The sequence below is a fragment of the Oenanthe melanoleuca genome, chromosome 6 (assembly GCF_029582105.1).
Source record: "Oenanthe melanoleuca isolate GR-GAL-2019-014 chromosome 6, OMel1.0, whole genome shotgun sequence".
NCBI lineage: Eukaryota > Metazoa > Chordata > Aves > Passeriformes > Muscicapidae > Oenanthe > Oenanthe melanoleuca.
Window position 1 is genome coordinate 4,100,382 of NC_079340.1, and position 13,052 is coordinate 4,113,433.

At 47.1% G+C, this 13,052-nt stretch overlaps 1 protein-coding gene across 1 annotated transcript in view; it reads right to left on the minus strand.

Annotated features, from left to right (window-relative positions):
* Positions 1 to 13,052, minus strand: part of LOC130254666 (hexokinase-1) — a 35,602-nt gene that overhangs the window by 7,206 nt on the left and 15,344 nt on the right. Inside the window, exons 5-14 of the mRNA XM_056494442.1 lie at positions 10,846 to 10,941; positions 9,583 to 9,682; positions 9,314 to 9,497; positions 8,986 to 9,141; positions 6,558 to 6,791; positions 4,302 to 4,606; positions 2,998 to 3,146; positions 2,780 to 2,899; positions 1,858 to 1,953; positions 1,077 to 1,176 (exon numbers count right to left, since the gene is read on the minus strand). Coding sequence (XP_056350417.1) covers positions 1,077 to 1,176; positions 1,858 to 1,953; positions 2,780 to 2,899; positions 2,998 to 3,146; positions 4,302 to 4,606; positions 6,558 to 6,791; positions 8,986 to 9,141; positions 9,314 to 9,497; positions 9,583 to 9,682; positions 10,846 to 10,941 — 1,540 coding nt within the window. The remainder of the gene's footprint in view (positions 1 to 1,076; positions 1,177 to 1,857; positions 1,954 to 2,779; positions 2,900 to 2,997; positions 3,147 to 4,301; positions 4,607 to 6,557; positions 6,792 to 8,985; positions 9,142 to 9,313; positions 9,498 to 9,582; positions 9,683 to 10,845; positions 10,942 to 13,052) is intronic.

The following is a 13,052-nucleotide window of genomic DNA, read 5'->3' on the forward strand; positions in this document are numbered from 1 at the left end:
TTTTAGTTGCTTATTTTCTCCAGCAGGAAGGTTACTTCCATGTTGAGATGAGGCCATATTTGGTATTTCTTAATAAGGATCCTAAGGAGTGTGGCAAAGTGCTCCATGTACGCAGAGGTCTTTAGGGAGTAAAGCTTTATTAGCAAAGAGAGGCAGCTTTAGCTGCTACCAGGGCAAAAGTTCTCTTGAAGTTACATAACTCCCATTTAATCCTGCATCCCAGATTATCCATCAGTTGCTACAGCAGGTCTGTTTCCCTTTGCCGTTTTTTTAGGGAATTACATCAACAGAGTCTGAGCTGAAAGGGATCCTCCCACAGTACTCCCCTGCTGCAGGAGTGCTGAGCCACAGCACAGGGCTTGCCAGGGGGAATGTCTGGGTTTGCAGGACCAAACCAGACCAAATCCAACCTCCCCCAGGTGCCATCAGCCAGGCAATCCAGACAAAGGGCAGAGGGAGCTGTCAGAGCCCTGGGGCTTTCACTGCCATTATCCCAGACGTGGGCAGGCCACCTCTGTGCAGACACACTGGCTGCACAGCAGAGCTGGCAGGGCTGCAGTGGACAGTCCCCAGGGGTGTTCCCAGCACCCCAAGGACACGCTGTCCTTCCTGCAGGAACTCTGGCTCCTGCACGCACCGCGGACGGAGCTGCGCAGACACGGCTTCCTACGCGCTGAGCTGACTCATCCTGGACCTTTTCCAACCCTCTGCAGGAGAAACCCATGCAGCTTGATTTTCCTACAAGCCACCTCACAACTGAAAGCACTCTCTTAAAGCTTGCAGGGGCCTAGTTCCCCTTCTCACTGCTCTGGAGAGCTCTGGGAATTCACACTGCCCTGTGACTCAGGCTCCCCAAACGTGGCATTTGCAAAAGCATCAGCAGTCATCTGTGGAATTACTTCAGCTGTCTCACTGCTGGCAAGGGAGCTGTGAGAATGAAGCTGGCTGTTGAATTTTGCCCTCTTTTGCTCCAAGATATCATAGCTTTCTTTTCAGTTAACCACAGGGATGCCTCCATGGGAATACAGACAGATGTGTGGACGCGCTGTTTAATAAAAAGCAGCTCTAACACGTACCCACAATGAGCCCAATTTCACAGTTTGGATCTTCATAAGCACAAGTCATCATTGTGCCCACTGTATCATTCACCACAGCCACCACATCCAAATCAAATTCCTTTGGGAGAGAGAAAACAACAGTGAGAACTCCAGGCTAGGGGCAGTCCCTCACACCAAAGGGGATGCTGGAGAAACACCCTGGGAACAAACAACTGAAATCACCAGCCTGATTTCACACATGCAAAAACAGGAACCTAATCTACCAGCAGGCAGCAAAGGTGTATGTTTAAGCACCTATCTTTTACATAGGCACATGGTATAAACATTCAGTATCACAGCAATTGCATAGTAATTCCAGTAACAAAGGTTTTAAGACTTCCTTTTCATTGGCTTATAAAAATTGTGCAAACTAACACTCTTCTCAGGGTATTTTTCTTCCCTTCCTAGAAAGTTTTGGCTAAGCTGGTTGAGGCTTTTTCAAGATCAAGAAGAGGAGGAGAAAACTGTCCTTTAGGGTGCACTGAGGTGCATTTCCTACAATCACCATTTTGAAAACTCCTGCTTTCTCCATGCCAGTGGAAATTTCCACAGAGTTTGAAAGAAGCCTTGAAAGTTCTGGCAAATGTGGGAAGTTAGAAGCCTCTGGGGAAAAGCAATCTTCTGACAGGAAGACAGGAGGCACAGCCTGTGTCTACAAGGCACACAAATCCTGTGTGAGGGAGCCAGGCTGACCCACAAGGTCTGTCAAGTCTGGAGAGGAGTAGAATGAGGAAAAAAAAAAAAAAAAAAGAAAAATCACCTCTCTTCTTTTAATTCCTTCTCTAAGTAAATATACCACATCTTCTCCCTCACAGTCTGTAGCTTTGAAGCCTTTTGTCCAATTGAGAAGGATACCCTATAAAGCAAGAAAATAGATTATCAAGTTGCCAGGACTCAGATGTCATTCTGTACATTTAACATTTCAAATACTATAGTGTGATGTTTTACAGAAGAGTCTCTGTGAGAAAGAATATCTCCTCAATATGTAGAATTTGCATCTAAAACAACTAATTGTGGTTGGGCTCTAAATTTCCAGAGCAATGGAACAAACTAAAAATAAAAAAAAAATTAAAAAATGTGACAGGAACAACAAACTCAAAAACCCCAAAAAGTGTATGCCTTTGTTAAAAGAAACCCCAGCTAAGTATACAGGAAACTATTAACAGCTGCAGAGGTTGGTGTAAGTATGTGGCAGCAAAGAAGTTAAACATGTTAGTGCAAAGAACACAAGCCCATTTGTCAGGGATGTGCTGCAGGCCACACTGTCACCCTCAGGGTGACACAGCCCACAGACTCTGGTGCAACCACTCCATCCAGTGAGACAAGATCAGCTGGGAACAGGCACTGGCAGCAGGGATGGACTTTTGCTTACTGCTTGCAAAACCAGGCAAGTGTCACAGACCAGCAGCTTAACACAGTTGGAAACATAATGCCTTAAAAAAGGGATATGACCACCATGGAAAATTTAAATGCTCTTATCTGTCACAGCCATGGGCTGAGCAGCATTTGCATGACTACCTTTATAGGAACTATTTATAGGAGCAGCTGTACTGGCCAGGGTCAGTGCACAAACCTTCCCCTGGTGTGACCTTCCTGTAAGTGGCACGTGGATGACACGAGGGCAGAGAAACCAGGCCTGGCAGAAGCACAGAAAGAGATTCAAAAGACACTAAGGAACTTACAGCATCCAGACTGGTCTGCTTGCAGGGGAAGGAAAAGGTGAAGCCAAGAGGAAGACGTGCACCTTTTATCCCCATGTAATCCAGGAAGTCAGAAATGCAGGTAACGATGTGATCAAACAGCTTTAAAGAAAAAGTCAGATATTTGAAATCATACATGTTACGTGCTCTTAAGCAGTTATTTAGAAAGCAGCAGTGCAACCAAAGAGAAACACAAATACCTCTTCTCCTGTTCCCTGCATCACCTCTATGGGAATGGCATAGATCTTGTTGTGCATCTCAACCGTTCTCCTTTTACCACTGCGGATTTTCACCAGCAAAACTCTAAAGTTTGTTCCTCCAAGGTCAAGTGCCAGAAAATCTCCATTCTCTGTAAAAGAATAGTATGTGTTTATAATATGTGAGTATATTTGAAGAACCACAAGTAAAATCTGAAGAAATGCTTCTCTCAAAGTATTTTGATAGAAAATCTCCTAAAAGCTAAGTTGGGAAGGTCTTCATCAAAGGAGGATTTTAGATGCTGCTCTGATTATTTTCTTTTCCTTTAAATCAACAAGGCAAAAAGGACCCACACAACTGTTCTCTGAGACAAAGCTGAAATTTGGCCAGCCACCCTGAAATGCAAAGTACCCAAGTGTGTTGGGTTGATGTGGCCAGAAATGTGAATTCTGTCACCATCTCTTGAAGTGGGTGGGGCAGTGACCCTTATCTCCTGGCACATATTATCTGCTAATGGGCCATCTTTAAAACCAGCTGGGGCAATCACCTTTATCTTTCCCACAGCCCATCCTCCCTCCAGGAAGATATCATCTGCTGCTGGCCCATTCAGTCCCACTGCATGACTGATAAAATTACATCATCCCACTGGGAGATGCTCCAGCCAGGGGAGGAGCCAAGACTTTCCTACCTAGATAAAAGCAGGACAGCAAGTTATCTGTCTTTCCACTGGATTCCAGAGGATAACCAGATCTTTCCACATCATCACTGCACCTTCAGAGGAAAACTGCACCTTCTCCAGGAGCACTGCTCCAGCTGAACCACATCTGTCACTGCAGGAGGATGCAGCCACCATTTAATGGGACTGCTACCAACACCCTGACTGACTGACAGGGTGTCAGGTTGTATTCTGACTCTGTCAGTGTTTTGGGATTGTTCTTTGTAATACTGTATTTCTATTTTAGTTTTTCTAGTAAAGAACTGTTATTCCTAATTCCCATATCTTTGCCTGACAGTCCCTTAATTACAAAATTATAATAATAATTTGGGGTTTACATTCTCCATTTCAAAAAGAAACTCCTGCCCTTATTGGCAGACACCTGTCCTTCAAACCAGGACACCAAGTAATATGAACAGGCTTCGTACGGGTTTGGGTTTATGATCTCAGTTGTGGTTTTCTGCTCCCTGCTGTGGTTTTCTCCCCTCAAGCTGTGACTTTGCTTGGACCAGGCTGCCAGCAACCAGCACAGGCCAGCAGGGAGATCTCTGCACTGCTCAGCCTCACCAAACCCCACACTGACAGCCGAACCTGTCCCATCTGGCGTGCTGCGGACGAAGGTGGGCAGCATCTTCACTTTGGCGGTGTCGTGAGTCTTCTTCTTCAGCCCCGCCTCCATCTCCGCCCTCATCCTCTTCTTCACCTGCAGCAGCTGCTCGTGGGTGAGCTTGAACTCAGCCAGGGTCTCGTCGATGAGGCGGTGCTGCTCGGCCAGCCGGTATGCCACGGCCGTCACCATGGCCGCGCCCTTGCCGCTGCCGCTCTCCGACAGCAGGAACCGCACCTCCGAGTCGGGCACCAGGCGCCGCGTCGTCTTGTGCAGGCGCCGCGCGTACCTGCGGGAGGGGAGGCTCAAAATCTGCGCTGCATCCCTCCAAAATCCGTGCTGCATCCCTCTAAAATCGGCACTGCATCTCCCCAAATCTGCACTGCATCTCCCCAAAATCTGTGCAGCATCCCCTCAAAATCTGTGCAGCATCCCCCCATCAAAATCTGCACTGCATCTCCCCCATTAAAATCTGCGCTGCATCTCCCTCAAAATCTGCACTGCATCCCCCCAAATCTGCTCTGCATCCCCCCAAATATGCACTGCCCACACCCCGAAATCTGCTCTGCATCCCCCACCAAAATCTGCACTGCTGACACCAACCCAGTGCAAGGAGAGTGGGCAAACCTCACCGTGCTCAAACTAGCTACAGCCTCCCAAGTAGGAAAACTGTCAGGGAAGAGTGGCTCTTCCCCACAGCCTCCTTCCTCCCGAATTTATAAGCAAAGCCAGCAAAAAGCAGGGCAGAGGATCAGTCTCATCCCCTGAACCTGATCCTGGATGGGACAAACTTCCTGGCTGCAAAGCTGCTCTGATTCCCTGTCCTGGGGTTCCCTCCTGAACTCGCTGGTTTAGATGGTGTGGGGAACAGTTCAGAAATCAAAATTGCCCAAGTTTATTATCTTAACAATCCCCAGACCTTGCCCAATCTGGAAAAGCTAACTAGAACAGCATTCTTGGAAACCTTTTTGCTTGCTAAAATTCAATGGTTTTCTTCAACAGAGGAAAATATCTTTTTCAATAAATAATGAGAAACTGAAAATGAAACATTAAGCACACTTCCCCTTTCAGAAGTTCCCCTATAAACATTAATTTTCTGATTTCTACACAGCTGTTTCACTAAAAATGTAGCTTGCAAGACGGGGAAAAACAAGACAAAGCTGGTTTTTTAAAGGCTACAGAAATCTAAGCACTACTTTTTTCCCCACCCTGCTTTCCAAGTATATATTCAGAAAAGACTGGTCAAAATAGGGTGAGGCATGGGCATTAAACTGGAAATGGAGATGACAGTGAATTAATGCAGGTCTCCACACAGCCCAATCAATGGGCACAAAGAAGTATTTTGCACAAAGAAACTCTCCTTCCAGTAGGTCTCTTGGTGATATCTTAAGGCATCTACTCAGACCACCACAGTTTTCCCTGACAAAGTTCTCAGGGTAACTCTGGGCTCTTTTCTGTGTGGTTTTGAGAATCCCACACAACTTTTCCACTTAAAAGACATCTCTCCTTTCCCCCACGATGTCCAGCTCAGCCCTAAACCCCTTGCCCATGCTTTGGGTTCATCATGTCACAGCCTGCCTGGGTGACATCCTGCGATGCCACGCTGGCCATGCTCAGAGCAGGTGGGGTGCCAGCGGCAGGAGCAGAGTGGCTTGTTGGAGTCAGTGAGTCAGGGGTCTCTCTGAATTCTTCGGAGAGAGATCAGAGTTGAATAAGTCTTAGAGTGAGTTCTGATGTTTTTAGTGAGTAAAAGGTCTGGATTCCACAGTAGTAGTTCAAGTTCTAGTGAAGGTACTGGTATCTTCAGTAGAGGCTCCAAGCCCACAGTTGTAGAGAGGACTTACAAGTATTGCTTACAAGAATATTGCTTACATTTCTTAGATAGAACAAGACAGATTGTGTGTGTAGTTCTATGCATAACCTGGTGTGTAACTAGAATTTTAATAGGTTAAAGAGAGGTGGTCTGAGTTTGCATCCTAGCTTGTTGAAAAAATGCTATATAAGACTATGTATTCAGAGAGTTGCTGCTTTTACCAGTGCTTCTAGCCATTCACTTATTGCTTTTGCTATTGCCTTGTTGAGACTGATGTGCTTTGTAACAAGATGTAATAAATAACCCTTTTAATTATTAGCTGCTTTGCTTATTTAAGATAACCCGACAAGCAGGAGCCTATAGAGCTCTGGAGTTTGGTGCCTGGGGGTCAGCAAGAACCCCCACACCTCATGCCCCAGGGACTCACTGTGGGTGCATCTTGTAGAGGGAGCCATCCACGCCCACGGTGGTGCGCAGGCGGCCCACGCCCTTGTTGTCCCGCAGCTGGTTGAGGATGGCGCCCAAGGTGGAGGCCACCAGGTTGGCGGAGCGGAAGGACACGATGGTGCACACGTGCTGCACGGCGATGCAGTCCTCGTGGGACGGCTCCACCCCCAGGCGGGTCAGGATTTCTTTGGCTTTGTTCAAACCTTCCTTGCTCCTGTGAAGCCAAAGGGATTTCTTAGCTGGCAGGTACTGGATTTGCATAGCTGAGAAAGTTAGGAAGAATGTTTCTTAGAGATCTGGACTAGAAAGCTTCATGAGGCCTGAAATAAAATGCTCCAAACGTGATGGAAAAGCTTTCCATTAACACCACTGTGTTGGGTTGATGTGGCCAGAAATGTGAATTCTGTCACCATCTCTTGAAGTGGGTGGGGCAGTGACCCTTATCTCCTGGCACATATTATCTGCTAATGGGCCATCTTTAAAACCAGGTGGGGCAGTCATCTTTATCTTTCCCACAGCCCATCCTCCCTCCAGGAAGATATCATCTGCTGCTGGCCCATTCAGTCCCACTGCATGACTGATAAAATTCCATCATCCCACTGGGAGATGCTCCAGCCAGGGGAGCAGCCAAGCCTTTCCTACCTAGATAAAAACTGAGATTTTGGACAGCAAGTTATCCATCTTTCCACTGGATTCCAGAGGAAAACCAGACCTTTCCACATCATCCCTGCACCTTCAGAGGAAAACTGCACCTTCTCCAGGAGCACTGCTCCAGCTGAACCACATCTGTCATTGCAGGAGGATGCAGCCACCATTGAATGGGACTGTGCCAACACCCTGACTGACTGACGGGTGTCAGCTTGGATTCTGACTCTGGCAGTGTTTTGAGATTGTTCTTTGTAATACTGTATTTCTATTTTAACTTTCCTAGTAAAGAACTGTTATTCCTAATTCCCATATCTTTGCCTGACAGTCCCTTAATTACAAAATTATAATAATAATTTGGAGGGAGGGGGTTTACATTCTCCATTTCAAAGAGAAGTTCCTGCCTTTATTGGCAGATACCTGTCCTTCAAACCAGGACAGACACCTACAAACAATGCAAGTCCAGGTACTACTATGGGGAGGATCCAGAGGAATTAAAATGCTTTTTCATTACAGTGATGCTTTAAACTGCAAACAGCTTCTCCCAGCCATGAAGCACCAGCCCCACAATTCAGCAGACACCCAATCCCACACTCATTCCCTAGCATGTCTTGATAAATTAAGCCCAGTGCAAAAAACAAAACCCTGAGCAAAGGTTGCCCAAGCAATTTCATCCTAACGGGTCTCTTTTCAGGCTTTTACAACCCCACTCTGAATCTCTGCCTCTTGCATTGTTTTTTTCCTCATTAGCACCCAGCCTGAGAGCAAGTCTTCTGGCAAAACTTCTCCTTCTCCAGCTCAGTCATTTCCCAGACAAAAAACCAGGGGTGTATACCTTGCCACCCTTAACTGCACTCCATATATCTTTTTAAGGACTCTTGCATCTTGCTAGCACCAGCTAGAAATTTGAAGCTGCACAGAGATGTGCCCCCTACTTATAAACAAAGTGTCTCTTCAGGAAGTAAAGTGGGATTTCAGAGCAAATTTTTCCTCTTAATAACTGAATTTCTCAATAAGTGCATTTTTCTCACTGCTGTTCAACATTACCTTGGTTCACAACACACACCTCTGTGGTTAAGACAAATGAATACACACATTTAATGGAAAGCTGTTCAGGTAACATGGTCTGCAGGGACAAGAGTAAACTGTGGCAGCAGGAGCAGGCATTAGAGAAGTTACTGGCTGTTCCCTTGGTGTCGTATTTGCCATTTCAAAAAGAAAATCCAGCCCAATGACTATGGTAGAAACAATCCCAGTGATGTGAATTTTAAAAACACAGGGGAAAGAGCCTGTAAGTGCTGACCAGAGGGGTGATGACACTCTCAGAAACCAACTGGCACATAGCTCAGAGGTCAGTGTGCAGCACCCAGCACTGCCTACGAGACTGAATGCTCTGCCTTGTCACACTTGTTCTCCTTCTGCCCAGCAATCCCAGGGAGACAGCAAGGAGCAGCACAAGTATTTGCTAGGAGGCACTAAGCCAACTCACTCCTGTGTTTAGCTGCAGGGTAGCAACTCTGTGAGCAGCGAGAGAGGTACTATAGCTCGTACCCTGAAAGCTGCATGGACTGGCAGACTTTATAGTTCTTCCCAGTGCAGAGGAAGGGAGAAATTTTGGGGAGGAGGACATAGACTGCCTGCTCTGCTCAGGCAGTAGAGAATGGCAGCCACCCCCAAAGCAGCACACCTCCCCACAAAGCAAAAAGAAAATTAACATTCAGAGTCACTGTGAAGCCCAAGGAGTGAAGAGACTGATTACTCACTTTTCAATGGCAGAAACATGTTTTGTCTCAAACTTCCCTTTGGTGAGAAGCTCAGGGGTGATTCTCCCTTCAAAGAGCAGCCCCTCCTTGGCCATCTTCACCAGGATGAGCCTTACCAGCTCCCCCATGTACAGCCCACTGACCATCTTCTCAAACCTGTGGGAGAGGACAGCAGTCACTCACGAACCCATGGACAACCAAAACACCATAAGGCCTGGCCCCTGCAGGCAAAGTTTTATTGAACTGCACAACTCCTAACACAAATGGGAAATGGGGCACAGAACAGGAAACAACAGAACAAATGTTGACAGGTGACTGCCTGACTTACAGCTGCTTGCCAGGATTAAGGGACCCACGGTCAATCTCCCGATCGAACTCGGTCCTGATGTCCTCCAGCGAGCCATCGTCTCCAAAGGCTCCCCACTCCGTGTTGATGCACATCCTGCCCTCATCACCCTCCACCAGGTCGATGTGCCTCATCTCCTCCATGTAGCAGGCGTTGGTGCCCGTGCCTGGGGGGGAAAGGGCAGCAGGAGGTGCTGAGCAGGCCGGCCAGGCAGAGGCACAGCACCCCGTGCCCGCCACCTCCAGCGTTACCGATGATCAAGCCGATCTCGCAGCGCTGGTCGTCAAAGCCACAGGTCATCATGGTGCCCACGGTGTCGTTCACCACAGCCATGATATCTGCATCATAGTCCTGGGGAGCAGCAAAGCATTACTTGGGCCACAGGGCTCCTCTGGAAAACACTGCTCCTTTTTTCAGAAAGTAGTTTCACAAGGAGACAAATAATCTGTCTGAATACCACAGCTCGTCTTTTAAAATATTCCATGTTCTGTCTGCCAGCTCCCCATCCCACGTACTCAAGGAGGCAGGGGGAGCAGAATAAGCAGTAAAGCAGCACTAGGATCACTCCAGAGAGCACAGACCTGCTCTCACATAAGCACACTCAGGCAGGAAAGAAAAGGCCTGTACATGAGGGAGAAGGAACTGCACACTGAAACATCATGGAATGATTTGAAACAGCTGCTTGAGGAGTCAATCTAGAAAATATTTCTTATAGAGTCACTGTGCATCAATGTGTTTTATTTCAAGTGAAGATTTTAATTAAAAAATAATGCAATTAAATAAATGACATGCAGCCATTCATTTCCAGGTTCTTCAGCGTGTGATTCTACCAAACCTAATGACAGCAACTGACTCCAGTAATGCTGTTTGGTGACAGCAAAATCCAGGTTTGCTTGAGTCCACAACTGCCCAAAGAAAGCAAATACTTCACAGTTTCCAGTGAATTTTTGGATGCTGAGTAATCAACATATGACCTGGCTGCAAGAACTATGCAAACCCAAATTCATTCCCTCTCACGCTCAGTGCCTTTTTATTTGTTTAAATCAGCAGCCTGGTCACCTTCACTCTCTATAAAGTCAACACTGAGAAACTGCAGGGAGCAGCAGCTCGCTGAGCCTGAAATCCCCTTCTCTTCTGCTCAGCTCCTCTCCTGCTCCCACGCACAGCAGGTGCACAGCTGAGCTGAGCCCAGTCCATGAGAAACAAGTTTCTCAGGAATTGGGACGTGTTGGTATCACTGAAAAGCCACAGCACTGCCACACAGCACTTTGAAGAGTGATAAAATCACTCTGAAGGTTGCCAGGGAAAAGCCAGGACACAGCAACTCAGTTGTGAGCTGTGAGGAAAATCACAGTTCCACACAACTCTGACGCCGCTTCGTTTTTCCAGCCCACCCACACATTTCCATGGAAGAAAGCAGCACCACCCAGACCACCTGTTCAAGTGAGTGACATGAAGAGCTGTCCCTGACAGAGCTGAGATCCAGCTAAAAAGGAGAAAGAAGTGCCATTTACCCCACGTTTCTTGATGGCCTTGTTAAGCAGCCTGACGACATCTGCTCCCTCCACGCCGCTCGCTTTGAAGCGCTTTGTCCAGGTTATCAGAATACCCTGATAAAAAAAAGGCAGCAGCATTCACAATAAGACACACACAGATTTATTTTTTTTTTCCCTTAAAACCAAGATTTTACATTTCAAATGAATCTTCAAGCCTCTTTTCTCACATGACCTCTAACAACCCAACCTGAGGCAATTGGTGGTCTTAGAGCCAAAAGATGGAAATCTCCTTTCCCCTCCCTTGCTGGAAAATGGTGTGTTTGCATTTTGTATTTTCAGTCTACTCTTCTCCCAGCTACTCCTCGACAGTTTTTCTTGGAAAACCATTTAATCCTTTTGGGCCATGGAAATAGACTGCTTTCAGAAAAAGCTGACTGTACAGGACTGACTGCAGAGCAGGGATATGATGTTGGCATGTCCAGGACTCAGCTGCAGTGGGGATCAGGCTGCTGCACATTTTACTGCCTGGAGTCCCATCTGCCTGAGCTTGTTCAGCTGTGGGATTGTGTTTATGGGTTGAGGCAAATGAAAATACTGGAGATGTAACAATGCATGTCCCTACTTTACAGCACAGATTAAAAAGGAAATCCTGGTATTGAATTCCTTGTCTGCAAACCATCATGAAGAGCATGCAAATCCCCCAAGGTAATACTACACTGATTTCTTGCTGTTTACATAATGCCTGGCTGAATCAGAGCATTCAATGTACAGGTAAATAATAATAAAAGAAAAAAAAAAGAGCATTGATGGTAATCAACTGACACAAAGAAAACTCAAACCAGCTCAGCTTTCCATACCCACCACAATATTCACATCTGTCAGGAGTCCAAGAAGATAAAAACCAGAAAAGCTGAAGCCTGTAGGCACAAGCAGCCATTGTCCAGGTGTATGTTTGCCCATATCTCATCTTAAAAATCAAATTTTCACTCCAAACTGAAACAGCTACAGGGGACAGAGGGTCAGGACAGCTCTTTCCAGACCAGGACACACTCTCCTACCCCAGACCACAAACTCAGTTTGTGTAAGTTTTGCCAATGTGCTGCCCTCATGGGCATCATTTAGAAACCCAGCAAAGCCCCGTGCTGCTGTGCAGGGAAACTGTGGGCAAAGGCTGCTCTGCTGGCACAGTTTTCACAGGAAAAAAGGGCACCTTGTTCCACAAGACTTTTATAAAAAACTGGTCAAACCACACTGGCAAAGGGCAGCTCCTCTCAGCGTGACTGGCTGCCGTGCTGGAAGGAATTTTTCCTTCCAAGGAAAGGAGCCCTTGGAATGCAGCAGGGTTGAGTGGGGCCCAACCATGCTGTGCCCATCTTATCACCCTCTGAGCAAACAGGGACCACCTTGCCTCCTCCTGCTCACCAAGCACAAGAAAACAGCACCCAGGCAAGCACAGCCTCACAGAAGCAGCAAAATTGGCCCACAGAATCCAGAAAAACCATCTTTTTCAAACACTCAAATGACATCAGCAAAACTGTCAATAATTTTTTTTTTGTTGCTGGTCTTTCTCTTTAAGGGACACCCTCCCCTGTCTTGTTCCTCCACTTTGCCACTGCTCAGTGCCCCACACAAGCAGAGTTCCATCCCAGCTGGCTGGAGCAAACCTGCCCACAAACAAGCACCTTTCAGCATGCAGCTAAGCAAACCTTCCCAAGGGCAGCTCAGCTTCACAACCACATCCCCAGCACAGCTCTGCTGTGCTCAGGAGCCTCACCATGCACCAGATCAGCTCATCCCTCCTGATCTGATGCAGGTAAGGGCAGCTCTCTGCTCTGAACTGCTCTCAGACCCTCAGCATCCTTGGGTTCAGCTCTCAGCACTGCTTGAGAATTATGAAATGCAATGAAAATCGTGCCTCACCTGGCCCTCCTCAGCACCAGCATCTGCACCAGGCTAACCTAGAGACCTGCAAGCTGGAAAAGCAGGTTGTGCTGTCACAGGGCAACCTTTTGAGTTTTGTGCAGATTTAACTTTCCTGCTTTCATTTGCTACACTGTTGTCATGGCAATGCTGGACCGGGTGGAGGCTGCTGAGTCATTTGTGGAGCAAAAGGAGGAAAACACCACAGCATCCTTTCATGGGAATCTCAGCACAAAGCTGGTTATTCCCATCCCTTTGTAAAGCAGGCTGGCTCCAGGTGACCTGGCTGATTGCTTCTGGTGGTA